Source organism: Onychostoma macrolepis, chromosome 02, assembly GCF_012432095.1.
Source record: "Onychostoma macrolepis isolate SWU-2019 chromosome 02, ASM1243209v1, whole genome shotgun sequence".
Classification (NCBI taxonomy): domain Eukaryota; kingdom Metazoa; phylum Chordata; class Actinopteri; order Cypriniformes; family Cyprinidae; genus Onychostoma; species Onychostoma macrolepis.
The window spans coordinates 1,773,388-1,794,079 of NC_081156.1; the positions used below are offsets into that span (position 1 = coordinate 1,773,388).

Here is a 20,692-nt window from a genome sequence, read left to right on the forward strand (position 1 = left end):
TTCCTCTTAAAATTAAAGAAAAGATCCCAGTAAAGAAAAAAGTCACTCAGAAAGCATCTTATCCCTTAAAAGAAGTCTTAAGGTCCAAGTTTGTTAGGAGTACAGACGAGCCTCAGGAGAAAATGGCCGAAAGACTAAAGGGCTTTTCACACTTGAAATTGTTAACCCTGGGTCATCCTAAACCCCGGATAAGCAGAATCCTGGGTTATCTCTGTAATCACGTTTCACACTGCTCATACTATGCCTGGGGTTAACTGTTAACCCTGGGTATTCATTAACAGACGTTTCACACCGTACATTCCTAAACCCCGGTTAACGTTCTTATTTGCATATTTGCGGTGTCACTGTCTCTGATTGGACGAACAGCATTTATCCTTTGCTGAAACTTCTGCGTCTTCATGAAGAGCGCAGGTCTTGGTTGCTTAGCAACGGCAGACGCCATGGGAACGCAAGCTACAGCGCTTTGGAAAGAAGTAGAAAGCAGCGCGCTTAGCGTTTTAAACGCGTTTTAGGCGCGACATGTGAACAGCCTCATGACGCACAAAGGCAAGAAAACAAAGACAAAAGTACAAAAGAAAGAAAACAAGGAGCAAAGTATGTGAATATTATCTTCTCACCAGCTGCAGTTTACATGACGCGCGTTTCCTGTTAATGGCGTGACATGAACCTCGCTGCTCAATTTCTGATTGGCTGTCTGTTGCCAAGCGTCCAGCAGCAACAAGCAAACACCGCTCCGTTTCACACTGAACAAACTTAGCACCGCAATGCGGGGTTTACACCACAAATGCGGTGCTAAACCTTGCTCCGGAGCAGGGTTTCATAACCCCGGGTAAAATGCGGTGCTAACATATTTGGCAACTGGAAAAATGCAACTATGCAGCAGTGATGATTTGGGTGTGTCACAACCTTCTATAAGCAAAGTGATCACGCAAACAATTACAGCACTTTCAGAACCTTGTGTCGCTGTTAATTTCCTATAAAATATGTTAAATATGACAGCATGGTATATAAACAATAAAGAATATATATACATATATAACGTGTGTGTGTGTGAGAGAGAGAGAGTACGTAAAACAGGAAAAATTATGCCTGTAATTTCAAAGTGAAGGCTTATAATAGACCCTACTCTTAAAAGCCCTCTTTTATTTCCTTCTTGGACAGCCAACCAATCAATCACAGTCTTCAAAAGACTGTCATAGCTAGCAACGGGGTCAGCCCCGCCTCCTCACTAAGATAAATGTTTTTGTCTTTTCCTTGCTCAGAGTTGCTCTCAGATTGGTCCTGAATCACTTTTAAGCTAAGACTCCTACGTAGAAATGTTTAAGTTAATTAAGAGCTCTCTGAGAGGATTCTTAGAATCATTAAGAACACGGGCCCTTGTCTCTTAGATGGCCATCGGGACAAGACCTCGGGAACCAGATGAGTCCTCAGCACAATCTGCTGATTCGTCTGGCCAGATGAGAACTGGCCCCCCAACTGAGCCTGGTTTTTCTCCATTCTGTCACCGATGGAGTTTTGGTTCCTTGCTGCTGTCGCCTCTGGCTTGCTCAGTTGGGGACACTTCATTTCCAGCGATATCGCCGACGTGATTGCACAGATACTATTTAAACTGAACTGAGCATTTCATTGCAAACCTAGACTTTCACTCATTTCCAAAAAACAAAAACAAATGAATATATTATTAACAAAACATGAGAAATTTCTCTTCCTTCATTTGAAGTCCATTCCACCAAAACTTTGAGCTTCAAAAAGTTCATAAAGACATCATAAAATTAATCTATATGAATTGAGTGGTTTAATCCAGCCTTCTGAAGAGACACCATCGCTTCATATGATGAATAGATTTGATTGAGGCTTTTATTCACATAAAAACACAGATCAACCATATTTGCTTGATGCACAAGAATGAAACTCATTGGTTCTTGCAGAGGCTTGAACATGATTATGTGACACGTGAGAACAAACCTTTTGAATTTTTGCATGCCAAGCAATCATGTTTGTGTTTCTGATGTTCTCTATACAGTAAATATGCCTAAATAAAAAATAAAATTTTTTAAAGAGCCTTAATTAAATCTGCTCATAATAAAGTGTCTCTTCAGACTTGGATTAAATATGGATTTATTAACTTTTTGAAGTGTCAAAGTTTTGGTGGGACAGACTTTCAAAGGAGGAACAGAAATCTTCTAGGAACATTGTCTTGGAGCAACACAGGTTTTTTTTTTTTTTTTTGGTGAACTAAACCTTTAGGACAAACAAACTGACAGTAAACTTCCTATTATAAGGGTTTACACTTCAATGGCCCAACCCACCTTATTGCCATTAGATCACATTACTGAAGTCACTCACAATGGCTCTGTTTGAAAAAACGGGCCTGATGTTTCTCCTCACCATACTTTGGTACAGCTCGGTGGGAATTCATGGGTCACATTTAGTAGAAAACACAGAATGGTGTATTTTGATTACATAAATTAGTTTAGAAGAAAACAAGGTTAGTTGAAGAGTTTTATGAGGCTCTTGTGAGAGCCTAAAAAGGGTGTGTTGGTGCATATTGTGTTCGGGTGTGAGTGCGCATGCTTAAACAAATATGTGTGCAAGGCAACACAAGCTCTCACACATTAACACACACTTGCATTCATACAATGCGCCCATCCCTTAGTGCTCTCTCTCTTGAACAGAGGAAGCTATTGTACAGCCTGGTACATGGTTACCGAGACGAGACTGCCAAGGCGGCTCTGTGGTGCTGCTCCCTCTTCTTTATTTTCCCCTTCCATTCACTCTTTCTCAACAGCAACCAGACACCAGGGCTCTCTGTGCCTTCCATTAGTAGAAACAGCCTTCTGACCAGTGCTCATTCATTGGCTTTACTGGCACAAGGCCTCGTTTTCCTTATGTGGGATGTGGTCATAGCTGCGCAGACTGGGTCAACGCCCAAAGTACACTCTCACTCCACACATATATCTCTAAAACAGAGTGTCACACTAGGATTTGCTCTGCCTTTTTGGTTGGATTAGTGTATTGTGGCTAGACTATATTCGTTGAGCTCAGTGGAAAATAAAGTCTAAGACACAGAACAGACTTGCCACTGAAATGTGCCACATTTTTAATACCATAACCAAGATATTTAAATAAATACAGTCTTTAAAAAAAAAATCATTATTTCATCATTTTAGTTTTTAACATTTTAGAGAAAAATGTATTTCTCTTTTTTTGTTAAATATCATGAATAATGAATGAATGAGTATAAGTTGCACCACATGACATTTTACAATTTTACAACCTAAACTAACCTTGTCTTGTCATAAAAAGGTCTAATTATCTCATATATTAAGCTGTGTCCCAATTCAAAGGCTGCATCCTTTGAAAGATGCAGACTTCAAAGGCCACACCCCCGAAGGGGTACCATTGTTACCATTGTTAAATGGGATGGTCGAACCTACGGAGCATTGCCTAAATATGTTCACCATAGTCCATTTATTGTACATAATAAAATGTATAAATCTATGAAATCACATCATTGTAAGATATAAGAAAATATTTAAACTTAATTTAATAATTAAAAAGTTTTTTTTATTATTATTGTAACGTTAGATATTTGATTAAGTTGAAACTCTACACTTACATTTAAAAGTGTAATCTGAAAATGTATCTTTCTCAAAAAAAAAAATAATAAGGCCGCAATTTGAAGAAGCCTTTGAATTGGGACAGTTTTCACCTGAGAATACGTAACATGTAATATATGAGTATTGTGTGATAGAACATGTAAATTTCGTCAGATGAGTATGTGCATTATAGATGCATGCTATGCTGATAGGTCACAGTGATGAATTTCCTGCCTGTAAAATATGACAAATCCCTTCTGTAAAAAAAGAAAGAAAAAAAAGAAAAGAAAAAAGCTGTTAGACAGCACTGACCCATAAACGTGATGGACAATGAAACTGATGTGCGAGAGTGAGTTAACGTACTGTGCCAGAAATGGATCTAATCTCTTACAATAGCTTTTTAATGCAGTCACTCAGTGTAATAGACCCAGTTTACTTTTTTAGAGCAGTTTTAAGAGCAAAATGTCTGATACTATGTGACAAACTACTGTTTCTGATAACAAAATACTGTTTTTCTCTTTATAAATGTGTACTCAGTGCACACTCTCACAAGGTTAGACTTGTATAGGTCTATGCATATTTAATCCACAAAAATAAGTTTTATGGAATTAGTTTATGGTCATTTTTCACATGCATTTGACCTATTGTTGTGTTCTCTGTTATTCTGGGATTAATCCCTGAGGTCAAAGAAGCTAATTCAAACCATTATCTGTCCACCGCTGGGATTTGTTTAAATCAAGAGCAGAATCAAGTATGCTCAGATTACACTGCAAAAAAAAAAAAAAAAAAAGCAGTACTGTCACTCAAAATAATAAATTGCTTCCTATTAAGACTAATATTTTTGGAAGATTTAATATGGCTGTCTCATTTCCAAACTTCTAAAGATGCCAACTGGCATATGTCCACATGAAACAATCAGTGATATGACATGCTTTTACTGTTCTTTCATTAAAATGAGTCACACCATTTATGTAGCATCATGACTGAGCTCCACTGAGAAAAAAAAAAGACTTTGGATTCATTGTGCTACTTCATAGTAACTGATACAATTCAAGAGCTTTTCTAAAAGAACAAGTTTCTGCTGTATATACAGCTTAGAATGTTGTTATTATTATAGTTCCTATATTTCTCTAAAGCATATGCATATTCCAAATCTGTATAACTTTCTTTTCTCCTGCTGAACACAAAAGGTGATATTTTAAAGAAAGTTGATATCCAAACAGTTACTGGTCCTATTTGACTTCCATAGCATGTGGGGAAAAAATACTATTTTATTGCGCATTCTTGGATAACTGTATTTTTTTTTTTTTTTTACTATTTTAACCTATATTTTATGTTCCTGTAGGCTAGACCCTAAAACTGCTATAATATATTGCATACTTAATTTCCAATTGGTAGTCTAAAATTAATAAGCCTATTTATTTGATATAGGCTTGTAATATTTAATATTTAATGCATTCACGTTTTCAATGAAGATGCCCATTTACTAACTTTTGAACGTCTGCACTTGACATTTTCAAGTTGGATCAAGATATAATCTGCCATGCCAAATTAAAATTAGCTGATAAAGCTTTATAAGTGATTAAAAAAATGGCTTATAATGTCACACGTATATAATCCTAATTAAACCCATATTAATTACTGCAGAATTTAGTATGTTTATACACTTTAAACAATTAGGCTTTATTTATTATTTTCTTTTTTTCCCAATGCAAAAATATCCCAGTCCCATCAGTATGCAGATGTTCAGCTGTTATATGTTCACTGCTAAATTTGTTATATTTGTACTGCTTAGCAATGTATGAGCACTGATCAAAAAACTTCTACTTTGCACTTCTTTTTTTTTTTTTTTAAAACCCTTTATGTACCATATAGTCATCTTCATATTTTCCTCATTTACTTTTTTATATATATTCTCTCAATTTTCAAGCATGCATGTGGCACAACAACCCCTCCGCTTCAGTTATTGTGCTATGCTTTTGCGGACACTACTGCAGGATGTGCTACTGTTTCCCTAGTGCTCTGTTAGGCCTGCTTGGATGTTGATAAGATTTCCTGTCTTGTGTATTAATACTACTGTGGGAGATTACATTAACAGACTTATTTTATGATGTAAGGTGGGATTTGTAGGGTGCCATCTGGCCATTCACATACACTCTAAGCCCCTTCCCCTATCATCTAATCATGACATGATCAAGGGGCTGGAATAGATTACAAGAAAATCTCCCTTCACATGAGAGTCAAACAACTACCAAACCATATGCAAGCAAAATATAGTATGATAGTATAACTCTTTTCTTAACAGTAAAGTGCACACAACAGAAGTGAACAAAACTCTATCTTCTACCAATACAGCCAATGTTGCTGTTCCCCTATACTTTTTACTTTTCATACTGATGACTGTCGCACAAATCTATAAAATATATATTATATTATGTTTTAATATATTTTATTACCTCTGGCAGTCCTGAGATGCACTAACACTGTGTGCGGTAAGTGGCAAGTGAATGATGTGGAAAAATGCTTATAAGATGAATGAAAATGAAACAGTATATGAATATTGATAAAGATTCCAGCAGGTTGCAGGTTGTTTCATATAAATACTTGGATATAATTATAGATAATTTGTTATCTTGGAAAAATCATATTGGAAATGTTTGTAAGAGGACAAAGCAAAAAATATATTTTATTTGTGTCTTAGGGCTTTTGGAGCAAGTAGCAAATTACTTTCTTTAAAAAAAAAAAAAAATGATTATGAGTGTTCTGCAATGCAAAAGTGTTTTCCACCACCCTAAGGTCGAAGTTATTTCAAAGATAATTAAGTCTGGCAAACAGTATTATTACTAAGTGTGAATATACATTGTTACCGTCAAATCGGAGATACTATGATGTAAGAAAAATGCCTGAAAATAAAGTGTTTATCTATCTCTTAAAAAAGATCTCTTATTTCATGCAGAAATGAACCAAAATGTATACATTAATAAAGTGCATTTAGAATATGATTACATTTCTGCTTACATTTGTGTTGTTTTATATGCTTTTATATGTTTTATATCCATTCTGACACCATCGGATAAACAAAGATTGAACTGAATTAAGCTGCTTTACTAATGAATCACATTTTACAGCATCAGCTCTTGTATTGAACTGAACTGGATCAACATTGAACTCACTCGAGATAAATAACGACACTGCTGCCTTACAGTTGCTGATTGATTAACTTGAAACTGTTACTGATCTAAACTAACTTGAGCTAAATAATGAAACTGCTGTTTTTTAGAGCTGCTAAATAAAACTGTCTCTATACCCGAGTTTCCATAATGGATTCTGTTACTTCCTGTTTATTTCTGTGGAGCTGCTTTGACACAATCTGTATATTATAAAACATAATAAAAAATAAAGGTGACCTGAACTGACTTGACATCCATTCTCCAAACCACTTAGGATCATGGGGATGTTGGACCGTCTCTGGCCATAGGCAGGGAAACACCCTGGATGGATGGCAAGCTCATAACAGAGGGTTTTTATATATTATATGTTCTAGTTCTGGCTGGAATTTGCATGTTCTCCCCATGTTGGCATGGGTTTCCTCCAGAAGCTCTTGATTTATCCTACAATCCAAAGACATGCAGGATTGGTGAACTGGAGGCAAGAAGTCCATCCATCCATGTTTCCCTGGATTATGTGCTGAGAAACAGGAACAGGATCCAGCATCCCTGCAACATAGTACAAGAAGTTTGGAAAAATTATGGATGTATTTTTTTTATTCCTTACAAGTTTTATTTATCCCTTCATGGCCCCTGGCAGGACGTTTATGGATCCCCGGATGAATGCTCTGGCATTAAATGATGATGTTTCAAAATTAATCCATTTAAATGTGTACGTAGAATCACTAAATTTGACTTCTCAGGGAATCACGACATAATCATCATTGGAAACGTCAAGTGTTAGCATTACGACTAACATTTCTCATCGGGATGTACTGAGATGCAGCACAAATGAAAGATTAGCTGTTACTCTGGATCGATCATGTCCTGGCATTCTGACAGCCTGTTGAAATTATGCCAGATAATTATCTGTTTACAGGCTGGGATTTGTTTAATAGGCCATCATCACATTAAGAGAATAAAATCAAATTACATGCCATGCTGCGGTACGATTATCATAATACTGAAAAGATTGATTATAACAAAATGGGCAATACTGGTAATAATGACTTCAATGCAGCAACACAACAGCATCACATTATCATTATTGGTGACAAAGCAAAAACAACTAAACAAAACAGTCACAAATAATTACATCAATGCAACACTAACCGCCCAGAGAAAATCCATTCTACACCATTTTAGTTTTATTTCCCTTGTTGTTGACAAAATTTCATGTCATTACGCTTACCAACACTGCTGCCAAAATCCTGATTTATGCCAAGATTAATTGTGAGCAATTTGTCCAGAGATGACAGCAAAAACAGCTGCTATAATCACTGTTTGGTATGAGAGAGCCAGACGGGATGGACATGTGCTAGGAAGCGCCAATCTCATATTGCTTACAGATCCACATTCTGTCACAGAGAATATGCCCAGTCTCAAATGGTAATACATGTTGATTACATTGACACAGTTCATTTATATTAAACTAAAACAACACAATTTAAACAAATGAAATTATGAAAAGTACCACAAAAATGCCAGACTCCCAAGAACTTGTCCACAAAGCATGCACGTCTGTCACCAAGATTGATACGCTGGCCTAAAGGCAAAATCGAAATAAATACTCATAGCAAATCAAATCAATAATGTTCATAAGATACAATGCAAACGTGACTGCTCTTGGACACTGTGGCAAGGAGGAGGTAGCCTCTTCAAGATCAGAGAGGATCATTCATAAAACATGACCATCTAAAAATAAAATCCTCTTTTTACCATGACTACTTTCCAATCTGGGCCACTGCTTTGGTTGTTTGTGTCGATATATGTCAGATTTGATTTATTTTAACCACATTAGATGCTGATTCATTGAGAGTTTGTGGTGTCAGACAACCTGAATTGTGGGTTCTGGGATGGAAAAACATTAATACGTGAGAAAATTAATACATTAACCTGGTTTAGGTTATTTCACTGTTTAATTATTATTTTTTTTAATGCATGCAGCATTTAGCAACAAATGCACACACACACAAAAAAATATATATATATATGATCAAATAAATATATTTAATATACCAGCACCAAAATAGTTCTACCTCAGGGTTGAGCATTAAACCCCTGGATTAACACAGAGAACTTTGTGCAGCCGCATCTCAAGATCAGGTTCTGGGTGGCTTTACATAATGCCCCCTCAGTTGAGCTTCCACGTGAACAGCTACTACAACTTCTTGGCAGCGGATTGGTAAATCAAAGCAGGTGTAGTCATACTCGGGAATGTTTCATTTGTATTGAAAACAAAGTCTAGGCATGGTAATGTTAAATCATAACAAGTCCCGCATTAACTTGTAAGAGCCTATTTCCTCATTTGAACCCTTGTTTATAACACTTGCCTGCTTGAGTTAGTGAGTCTCCTTTAAGATAGTGTTAAGTCTCACCTTCCCAACCCTGAGCAGAAAGGTAGCTCAGTCCCATGATTGGGCGGTCAAGGGTAGGGTCTATAATCACGTGACATTCTTCCAACCCTGGGACGCCATTTTGGAGGAAAGTTTGGAATTTCTGACACATAGGAAGAAAAAAAGAGGAGGAGATAACGAAAGAAGTTTGACGTTTAGGAAAACAATCCTCGTTGCACCGAAGGCGAAGAAGAATGTAGCAAACTGCGGACGTGAGGATTTGAATCGCTTGTGTTCACAGTACTGAGCCCTTGCAAGCGCACGGCAGGGAGGTGTATATTTGCAGTTTGGGGAGTTTTTGGAAGCCCTCCTGCAACTGGCGGCGACATATGTTCAGTTTTTCCCCCGCAGACGCGGAGCAGATTGGTGGTGGAGGCTGAGTCGTAGCGTCTGAGTGTCTTTTGAATGGAAGCGCAGGGCTGTCAGTGGAGTAAAGCTCAATTCTGTGGTGTCGTGCGACTGTCAGGTTGAAGAAGTGCAGCTCTCGCTCTACTCTAAAACCCCAACGGCTCATTTTCATATCAGCCTGAACCGTCCCCATGTTTACCGGATAAACATTTGAGTTTCATGCCAACTGCGTCTGACTTACTCCTCTTAGACACTCTGGACGGACTCGTGTTGGGAGAGGAGCGTTTTACTATCGCGTGTATTGTTAATTTCTATCGCGTGCTCTGCTGGATTTGTTATCGTGCAAGAGCCCAAGCGAAACATGCCAGTAAGGAAAAAAGGTGAGAAAACTCTCATTAAAACGTGGATATACTTTTACACACGCTGGCGTTGTAATTGGTAACTCACTACTTTGCGGCTTATCTGAACATTTCACACTGTAAAATGTTACTATATTGTCGTTTACCGAGCTTCATCTCAAGGTAACTGAATATAAACTACTCTAAAAACAAAAATGTTTGGAAATGAGGACTGTCATTTTTGTTTTGTCCAGTCAACACCACATAGGTTTTAAAACTTATTTTAATAAGTCATTTATGTCTTATTTAAGCTTTATTTACTCATGACGTCAAACGCAGACACGAGCTTTAGATATTTCGCTTTATGCTGTCTGCTGCAGTATCGTGTTATTATGTAATTCATGAAAACTTTCTGTCTGCCCGGTATAGATGCACAGAGGGCTCTTATACTGCTGGAGGAATACCGGTCAAAACTCAGTAACACTGAAGACAGACAGCTGAGAAACTCCATCCAGAGAGTCATTGACATCTTCCAGAGTAACCTCTTCCAGGCGCTTATAGGTACTACAATGTGTCATTCAGCACTGCCCTAGTAATAATGAAAGTACTGTGTCATGCTGTGAGAGCTACTATTTATCGCCATGAGTTGCATGAAATATCTATCTATCTATCTATCTATCTATCTATCTATCTATCTAGTCTAATTTAATGTTACTTTCAATATCATTTATTTACATATAGGGTGACACAAGACAAGTGACTAAACTTTGTTGTGAGCTCTGTACGAAATAATCAGTATTAGTTTTTCATTCATGGGGTGTTTATATTCAGTCTGTGGAGGTTGTGACATTTTCCCTCCAAACGTTTGGTGGGCGCTTGTCGTTACACAGAGGTGGTGAGTAGTAAAAGCCAATCAGGGGTATGTGTTACTCAAGCTATACTGACATTTAATTACCATTGCCTCCATTTTCAGAGGGGCGAGAACTTACTGACATCTAGGTGACCATGATACTAAAGCATTTAACTTTATTTCTTGACTTTAACAGCTTTCCTGTCTATTCATATATTGTCTAAAGAGTACCTGTAGCACTGTGCTGTCGAACTGTAAATTTGGAATGAATACTTTGAAGCAGTGTTCACATTTTAAGTATAAACTATTATCTAAAATATTATTTCAGGATGTTCTTGTGTAATTGAATTTTATATGAGTTGTTTGATTGAGGAGCTGCAATATAGTGTTTCTTAGTTCTCTTAGGCCGGCCATTGCAAACTAAGCAAGAAAGGCAACCACGAGGAATGCTGAACAGCCTGTTTGAGTTTCTCAGGGGTTTGGTTGGCCATGTGCCAGCGACTCTCTGTGTTTGACCCTTAAGGTGTGGAGGCTTCCTGTAATAATTTCATCCTCTGCTTCCTATTCTTCAGAAGAAAAAAAACATGGAAGCTTTTGCTTGAGTGGCTGAAAGTGAAGAGTATTAGTTAAGGCATGCTTAGTTACATGTTTTAGATTTGTCTAGTGAAATGGCCACATGTTTTAGGACCGAGACTGGTAAGCTTCCTCTTTGTGAATGATTTCACTCATGTGTCTTGCTTCAGTTTTAAAAGCCAACTCGATTTGTAAAAAAGCAAAAAAAAAAAACTTGGTAATAGATGAGGGAATGTAACAGATATTTTAATTGCATATCACAATACTACAAGCTGTAAACATTTGCTTCCGTTGTCCAGGCCAAAGTGCTACGCAGTAATGTTACATGTGTCTCAGCACTGTTCTCAGAAAACCATCTTACTCTGAGCTGCCATGATGAATGTTTGTGCTCAGCATTACTAGGTTCATACACCATACATGTGTAATCACTCTCATGCATGGCGTCATTCACACAGTTACGTGCAGAAATCCCTCTTCTCATATATGTCCCACATGCACGTGTTCTTAAGAGCGCCGCTAATGAAAAACGCATTGGAGTGACCGTTTCCAATTTGACTTTTCTTCAGATATGTATTCTAAAGGACAAACAAAATGTAATCCGTCTGTTGACATGATTACCCTAGTCCTAATCCGTAGGCTGATGATTTATGATGGTTTCTCTGAGAGAGCGCATCACTGCAGTCTGTATCTCAACGATTAGAGCCTTAAGATCCCTCCCTGGATGCCAGAGAAGAAGAGTTAACCAGAGCAGGGCAGGTCTCCTCCTGCATGCAAAATGTGGGTCACAAGATAGACCAGGTTTACCCTTGACAGAACCCACCTGCCTCATGAGTTCCTAGGTAATTGTTTTGAAAATGAGATTCAGAGTAGGAGTAAGATTAAATGACATTATCTGAAGTAGATAATGGCCAGGTTTTATTCACACACAGAAGAACCTTTTTTAAAAAGCTCTTAGTGCTTCATAAAGAGCTGGAGAGTGGTGAATTTGATATCACACAGGCAGGCCAATATCTTTTCCTAATCTTTATTCAGAGGTCCTGTTTGAAACAGAATATGTAATGGATTCAAATCACTTCCTCAAGTAGATAGGAAGCATCTCCTAAAGCACATTATAATCATTTTGGCGAGCATCAAGCCAGCAAAAAAAAAAAACATTAACTGAGCTATATTATATATTTTTTATTATTTCCTCATGTGCTGATCGTGGCGCTGTAAATGATTGTAATCTCTAAAGTTGATCATCACAATCATTTTATTAATTATCTACAGAAAGCATTAGCATTCCAAAGTCTCTAAATGAGCCATCAGATAATGAAGACATGTGTCAGAGTTAAAGAGACTCGGCAGGCTTGGTGAACTGCGGAAATTCTATCCTGTGGCTGCAGAGGTCTGTTAATCGGACGTCAATACAGCACTCTGTTTAAGGGCTGCCTTACCACAGATCTCATTCCGCAAGGAGAAAAGTGAACATGAGACTCAGAAACCTGGGAATCGGCTCTGTTTTGACTGGCTCAACAGAGAGGGCACGTCTCCGTGGTATGAGAGTAACAGTCGTCTCCACTACAGAATGTAGCAAATATAGCAAATTTAAGGAAATGAACTCTGTCTTTTTTGAATCCACTTTCGTTTTTTTTTTATATATTCAGTCTTGTTAAACTTCAGTTGTGAAAGATCATATATAGTTCTAATCTAGTTCTAATAGTTGTAAATTCTAATCTCTATCAGATTTATTTGCGATGGTTCCATTGATCATTTTGGACCTTATAAATACTTTTATTTACTAGCCTATATTGTCTGATACAGCTTGTGTTTTCTAATGGTTCTGAACAGTGCACCTGGACTCATTTGGGCTGATGATATAAATATTTTGTGTGAAACAAGACCCTTTGTATGATGTTAAAATAGGCAGAGATTAAAAGAGCTCCATTTTTATCATGCACATTGCGTACTCGCAGAGCACGGATGGGGTCACTGAACTGACATGAATAAACAGAACCCCTCATAATGACACTGGTATTATACTAAACGGGACTTGCAAAATTGCTAGCCCGACATTCCGTGTTGTGTTTTCCAGTCGGGCTACCAAAATGTATCACAGCCCTGCCCGACAGGCTATTTTAAATACAGGGCTCCCACGGGTCCTTAAATTTGATACAACTAAATTTTAAGAGTTTTTAAGGCCTTAAAAAGTTTTAAATGCGTTAAATGGTGTAAGAAAAGTCTTAATTATAATTTCAAGAGGTCTTACAGTTGGGGGTGGAAAGGCAAGAATCGCAATATGGCTGGATTAAACTTCATAAGGCAATTATGTCATTTGAATAAATATGAGCGCTGCACTAAAGCCAAAACACAGCATGGATATCTTTGTGAATGTATCTCTGAAGCAAACCGACTGTCCTAAGAAACGTATCATTGGTATCTTGCTATAATGCCTGATAAAACAGCGTTTATGAGCCCGGTGTTGCTTTGTGTTCAGCCGTTACCGGGGGAACTGCTTTATTTCACCCACTCTTAAAGCGCCACCTCGTGGCATAGAATAAATGAGCATTTCCAAAAAGCCTATCTTATGTCAATGCTCAATTGTGCATATCGACCCATGTTTTTACGCAGCAAACACAATGTGAATGTGAAAGTAGTTAATGTGCCTTCTAAAAATTGTAACAATTTAGACAGTAATATTTATGTTTTAAATTAATATAATAATTCATATATGTTTGATTAGGCCTGGGCGATAAAACGGTATCGCTATTTATCGACGGTACACCTTCATTGATAACGATAGAGAAAATGTTCGATATAGCGCACGATATAGGCGCGTGCTATCAGTGACAAGCAGACAGCACACACGAACACATGCTGAGTGCTGTGCCTGCCTGGGATGAGGAGAATGTGAATAAAAAATGAATATTAGTCAAATTTAAAACACAAATTTCCATTTGAATGCAATAACGGTGCAATTGAATGTTAGGTGTGCGTCGGTGAGGGAGCCTCAGCAGAGGCACATGAGATGCGGTGATGATGATGTAAGTGTCGTTGTCGTAGGCTACTTTGTTTTTGTTAATCTGTCCAGTTGACGCGCTGCTGCTGTGTTATTCATTCAAAATATTGAAATAAAATTGAGAAATATTGAAGCTCAACGAGGTGAGGTTATTGGTTAGGTTAAAACCGAAACCAAGCCATTCGAAAAAAGCGCATATTAGGCGCATTTTTGGGACAGACAACTATGACTATTGCACTCGCGTCTCATGCAAGAGATGTATAGAAAGCCATGTAATACTTTTATGTTAAACTTTTAGAAAACACGTTGCGAATTAGTGGAGGTTTAAGGCCTGTTCACACCAAGCACAATAACGATAAAGGTAACTATAAAAATATAGTTCTAAAATAATTTGTAATATTAAAGAATAGCACACCACAACTATAACGATAAAGGCACAGAGAAACGATATCGTTGGAATCACTTTTATTACGATTTTTTTCCAGCTGATGAACGATACAAACATTGACATCCAATCAGAATCCATCCTGCTGTAAGGAGGTGGAGAATTTAAAGCGGCAGACGCGAGTGCGCATAGAATAAACCGATGATATCGTTCGCTGGTGTGGACACTAATACCGTTATCTTTATAGTTATCGTCCTTGGTGTGAACAGGGCTTTATTCTATTTCACTGCGTCTCATGTTTTTAAATGCAATCTGTGCGCTTCGGCTATTTGAATTAAGATATGTATAAACACATGATGTTTTGTTCATAATTGTTTATGCAATTTATGAAATTATATTTGATTTATATATGTTAATTTAGACATTGTGCACGTTTTTTATAGACTGTTATTTTAATTGCATTGAATAAACAATTTAATGCGCTGCATTATTTTTCTCATTGCGTTATGCGCTGTGGCAATTTAATCTAAAGCTTAAAGCCATTTAATCTGCATATAAAACATAACAAAGGAGATGTTTGTTTAAATTTTATTTTGTGTTTGACTGTTAAAACAAAACTGATTTGTTGTTTGTCTTAAATTAAAAATACAGTGGTTGAATTTAAACTTTTTTTCTATTGCTCTTTGTTTTAAAAAAGGTTATAAAAAAATGTCAATAATTATTGATACCGAACGATATGAAACATTATATCGTTGATACATTTTTTAGCTATATCGCCCAGCCCTATGTTTGACTTGGCCCTTTTCCTAAAAATGATTTAAAGGCTGAAATACCATTTTATAAGATTTTTGTTTTTGTAGATAGATATTGTCCAACCCCACTCATACGGTGTTCATTTTACTTGTGCAGCTCTTAAAAAGTAATAAATTGCCTGAAATTGATTTTTAAAAATTCTGCAGATGCCCTGTAAATAGTAAAATAAAACTCTTCCTTGATATTTGTGTATTGAAAATGTTTTTGATTGACATTTATGGTCTTTTTTTATTTAGGCTAGTCAAATTAATTTTCGGGCTACCAAAATCTGAAGAGTACCTGCCCGAAGGGCTACCAGGGATTTTGAAATTTTGCAAGCCCTGCTAAGGGCAAAGTAGAACATTCAGTATTAACCTCTTAATAGCTGATTCTGCAATGGTGATTAAAACTCTGTGTACCTCACTCAGAATTACATGCTTATTAGTAATTTGTTTCAGTCATAACTTCATCTGATGCCAAACTGATTTGCCCCAGAGACCAGATTAAAGATCAAATTTAAAGCTCCCTTACTTTCTTTCATCATATGCATGTTTTGTCCTGGCTGACCAAAAGCTTGAGGATGGTCATGTTGTTGTCTGTACTGCTTACACAGACGGAGCGTGTGTAAGCCTTCCCCTGGCCATGGGGACTTGGGGCAAAAATGCCACTAAATTGGACAAAAATACCCCTGCACAAATAAATTAAATCTATTACATCTGTTGCTAACAAAGTAAAAATGAATAAAAAGTGTTGATTGTGGCAATTTCACAGTGTAGACAGCTTCAGTGATTGTAACAATATTTGTAAACAAAGCTGGCAATAGATCAAAGTTAGTGATAATGTCACTTTCTGTATATAATTTATTCGCTGTTTGAATAACTGTAGAAAGGAAACGTTATATAACTTATCAATTTCTAATGTTTTTATTCAATTGTAATCACGTTAAATACAAATTCAGTCCCATTAAACATATTTTATTAGCCTACATGACACCCATGTCTGGTTCTTGCCTAAAAAGACGGGTTTATGATGTTTAACATTTGGCTGCTTTTAGCCTTACCCTGGAGTTTGTTCACCCTCCACCTATGACTGCTTATGATAGAACAAACAGATGTAATGATCTTGGAGTTAAAGGCTTGATTTGAGAGATGCATTTTAGCAGATTTGAATGGGATTAGTTTTCCAGTGATGTTCGGGTTATTATTAATTATTAATAGAGGCCGTCTACAGTTTCATACACTGATTGGGATTGGGATTTCTGTGTCTGGTTGTGGCCTGTGGGGAATATACAGAAGGTAATGTGCTCTGGATATTTGTGTCACAAAACGCATTCAGATGAACAATTTATATATGTGATTACATTACATACATTATTTAGGGGATGATCATACCTCACACGGCTGCTCCAGTGGCCTTTCTGAGTAGTTTGTGAACAATCGGATCTTTTTGTCAAATGGGATTCCAACAGTATGTAGACACCAACTGTTATTTCACTCAAAAGCTGGCAAAAAAAAGTGCACTGAGTAGCACAATGAGAAATTTAGCAGTAGTTAGTTACGGTGTTCGATGAAGGTAAAAATAAATGTGAAAAGCATTATAAATGCATACGTCACAATCTCAGACTCTCCTATCCAGATGAAATTAGATTTCTCAATTTTCCCCAGCAGTTAGTTAGAAAACAGTTTGTATTTAGCCCTTTAGTTTGATGTTTTCTTCATACAACGTTTGATTTGCAGTTAAAATTGCAAAGTTAATTCGAGAAATACGAATTCATCAGACTTCAAGGACAAATATGAAGTGTTGATTGCCGCATGAGGCGTTGAGAGAACTTTAGCTGGCTGGCATTAACGTCATTATGGAAAATAATTCTGATCATAATTCTATAGCGCAGGAGCAGTAGATCAGATTTATGTCCATTTGCAGAGACTGAATTATGTGGCCAAGAGTAATATAATGAATGTGTACCAAGTTTAAATACCCCAGGAGTGATTGTTAGCAAACTTACAAAATGTGTCAGTTATACTTGTTCAGCAACTGTACATAAATGATTTGCTTGCAAATAAGGGTCTTTCACCATCTGTTTACTGATGTGCTTCAATGAGATTTACAAATGAAGTTATGAAATATTTTGCTCAGATAATGCAGCTGACTCAGCTAGAGTGCTGTAAACGCACACTCTTATATAATGCATTTTTAATTTGTTTGATGCATGATGATTCAGCACTTGAAAATATCTAAATGCTGTCTGTAGGACCTTTGATTTATTTGTCCCAGATTGTTTTCAATAACCCTAAAAGGGGCTTGTATCCCTAAAAGGGATACAAACATTTGAGAAGCTGTGTGGAGAAGCAGTGAAAGTGTAGGTCTTATTTCTTGGTTTCATTTTGAAAGGGTGTTTGTTGTGAATATGTAGATGAGGTGGCTTTTGCTTCTACATTCTTTGTTTAGCCCACAGGAAGCATTTAATACTGCATGGCCACGTGTAGTGGGAAATCTACACACCCTTCGATAAAAGTTGATCTAGTTCATATTTACGCATGTTGGAGGGGACTTACCTGTTTAAAAAGCTGTTATTCAGCATTGGCTTACTAGGTTTACAGTGAAATTTTATGAATTAAATGCTTACATTTTTTGTAATCTGGTTTAGGGGTATCAATCAAGATATAAAAACATATATATAATAGAGAGAGAGAGATTTTGTGGCTTGTTTTAGAAAATCAAATCTTTTTGTAATCTTGACAAAACACACATCGTTGGAAAGGTCTGACAGTCAAGGTTCAACTGTTTTGTAATAGAAGTGATATTGTGACAGAAAATTATTGATTTGTGACAGAAAACTAGATCAAAAAAATTTGGTATAGTGCCCAAACAAAATCTCACAAGAACCACAATTGTTGTGATATCAACTTCAAATTTGGAACACAACTTAGTTAGACGTTTGGCTTTGATTTCATAGAAATTTTAGAGTGCAACGCATTTTATAAAATATTTCTTTTATATAAAATAAAATAAAAATAGTATACTACATTATCTTTACTGTCAGTGAATTTAAACCCCCAAAGGGGCGACATTAAAATAAAATCTGAAAGTTAAGTTTCGAAAAAAATCATGAAATTGTGTTATTTGTGTTCCAATAAGATGGAAAACAGCAATAAATGAATTTTCTGATGTCTCATTGTGGTTTTACCCTCTTTGGGGATAAGAGAGCATAGTTTGTTCTCATTTCCCCCCCTACTTTTGGACAGGTTGGTTGCAAATTTCAAGCTTCTCTTGACATCTTGTGTTCTACCATTCTTTTTTTTCTTTTTTTCTAACACTTTAAAGAGTTGTCACAACCAGCAGTTACCTACTATCAGATGTCACTACATGTTATAAACAAGACATGCTTTGGAATAATGTCAGTCACTGGCACACAAATAGAAATGTCAGTTTCTTAATGTTAGACATTTCCATTTCCAGGTAGTCGGAGCCAGAAAAAGACCTGTGATCAGTGATCACTTGTATGGTTTTTCAAAAACCAAACAAAGAATCAAACAAATCAAAACAATATTTTCAATAAGGTGAAGTGAAGGCCCTTGTATTTCACCTGAATAACTCCGGTCTTTAGTTTTCAGCAAACAGACTCAGTATTTGTTTTCTTTCTTTTCAATTTTTTTTGTTTTTTGTTTTATTTTGGGAGTAGTTGCATGACTGAGAGGTCAGTCAGATGTTAAATGGTTAGATTCTGTGACAACCTCTATAGCTTCTCTAAGGCTTACAGGGGAACTGACAAGTGAAAGAACAGCGATTTAATCTCAAGAAATAAATCCTGGATTAGTTTACCCAACCAGAACTTTCTTGTCTGTGGGACAAAAGTTTTATTTTATTTTTTCAAACACTCTTTAAAAATGCCCCTTTTGTGCTTCAGGTCTATAAAAAGTAAAGACATGTCCTGACAGGTAAAAGTAGGCTACTTTCAATAAAAATATGTCCAACATATTAGAAAATTATTTGACTTGAAGTTGAGCTTGCCTGTCGAGAAGAAATGCTGCAAGTTTGTTGTATCAGTTGAAACCCAAACATTCCATCAGATTCCTCCATCTTGTAAAAACACTGTCAGTGTTTATCCTTGTTTTACCCCATTGTCTATCTCTATGTATTTTGGCAAGTCTTTGAATTTTGGCTTGCACTTCTGTGCTGGTATCTGAATTTCTTTCTCCACACTGGCTAAACACCCTCTGGCTTAGCCTGGACAGTAGCCATGCACAAAAACTCTCGCTATTGGGTGCATGGAGGTATTATGACGACAGGCGGTTTAGACATTTTATCATTGCATTTGGACAAATATTTTAAGGTCCTCAGACTTCCACAGAAGCTATTGCTGTCCAGACTTTGAACCAGTGTAAAAAATTTTTACGAAAAACTTTACATATAGGGCTGCACGATAAAGCGCATGTGATATCTAGGGGTGGAACGGTTCAACTTTTTCACGGTTCGGTTTGTATCATGGTTTTAGAGTCACGGGTTCGGTATGTTTAGGGAAAAACTACTGTCAAATAAAAATAAAATAAGAATAATCTATCTAACTACAAGCAACATCACATAAATACAATAGAGTAAAGATACAAATAAAATAAACAGTGATTTTCAGTTTTTTTTTTTTTAGGTAGGTCTATAGCATTATTTGTAGGTACAGAAATTGAAAAAGCAATCAAATGTAAAACAGCATTGCATATTTGACTATAAATTAAAGATTAATCTTTTATTAAAGTTACGAAAGTGATTGTCAAGAGCAGTGAGTGATTTCTTTGTTGTTGCTGTTTGATTAATATTAAGAAAATGCTGTCACTTTAAGAGAATGCACTGATACTGTACATACTGTACATTCAGCCAGCTGTGTCTGTTATAGGATAGTTACCAAGACGGGCATTTTGACACTCTTTGTGTGAATTTGTCCATTCAAACACACTACTTCAGAGAGAGCTTAATATTTGCGCGTGTTCTGAGGACCAGATGAGTGCACGGATGAGTGCACGCACGAGCTTGCATCCTCTGGCTCTTAAATATTTAAACTAGCAAAGCTTACATGAGTTTAGTTTAAAAACAGATATCAACGTGTGCTGTTCAGGTCTCACATGTGAGCGCGTGCTATCAGCACCCGGGTGATGACGGAATAAATGACTGCTCATAATCCAGCATACGGCTGTGTACTGGGAAGCCAGTTAGAT

The 20,692-nt window shown here is 36.7% G+C and overlaps 1 protein-coding gene and 1 long non-coding RNA gene across 14 annotated transcripts in view; one reads left to right on the forward strand and one right to left on the reverse strand.

The window, feature by feature from the left end:
• Window positions 1-6,225: 6,225 nt before the first annotated feature.
• LOC131531724 (uncharacterized) lies at window positions 6,226-9,070 on the reverse strand. Its single transcript, XR_009268769.1, has 3 exons — window positions 8,845-9,070; window positions 8,280-8,351; window positions 6,226-7,315 (listed from the first exon to the last, which is right to left on the reverse strand). It is a non-coding gene; the product is annotated as an uncharacterized LOC131531724 (long non-coding RNA).
• A 233-nt stretch (window positions 9,071-9,303) lies between these two features.
• Window positions 9,304-20,692, forward strand: part of dlg1b (discs large MAGUK scaffold protein 1b) — a 127,918-nt gene continuing 116,529 nt past the window's right edge. For 4 of the 13 annotated variants that reach the window (XM_058762553.1, XM_058762566.1, XM_058762592.1 and 1 more), the window contains exons 1-2: window positions 9,307-9,929; window positions 10,317-10,448. In XM_058762553.1, coding sequence (XP_058618536.1) covers window positions 9,911-9,929; window positions 10,317-10,448 — 151 coding nt within the window. In that variant the 5' untranslated portion in view covers window positions 9,307-9,910. Of the gene's footprint in view, window positions 9,930-10,316; window positions 10,449-20,692 lie in introns of all 13 variants that reach the window. The other 9 variants (XM_058762511.1, XM_058762516.1, XM_058762526.1 and 6 more) reach the window with 5 other exon arrangements.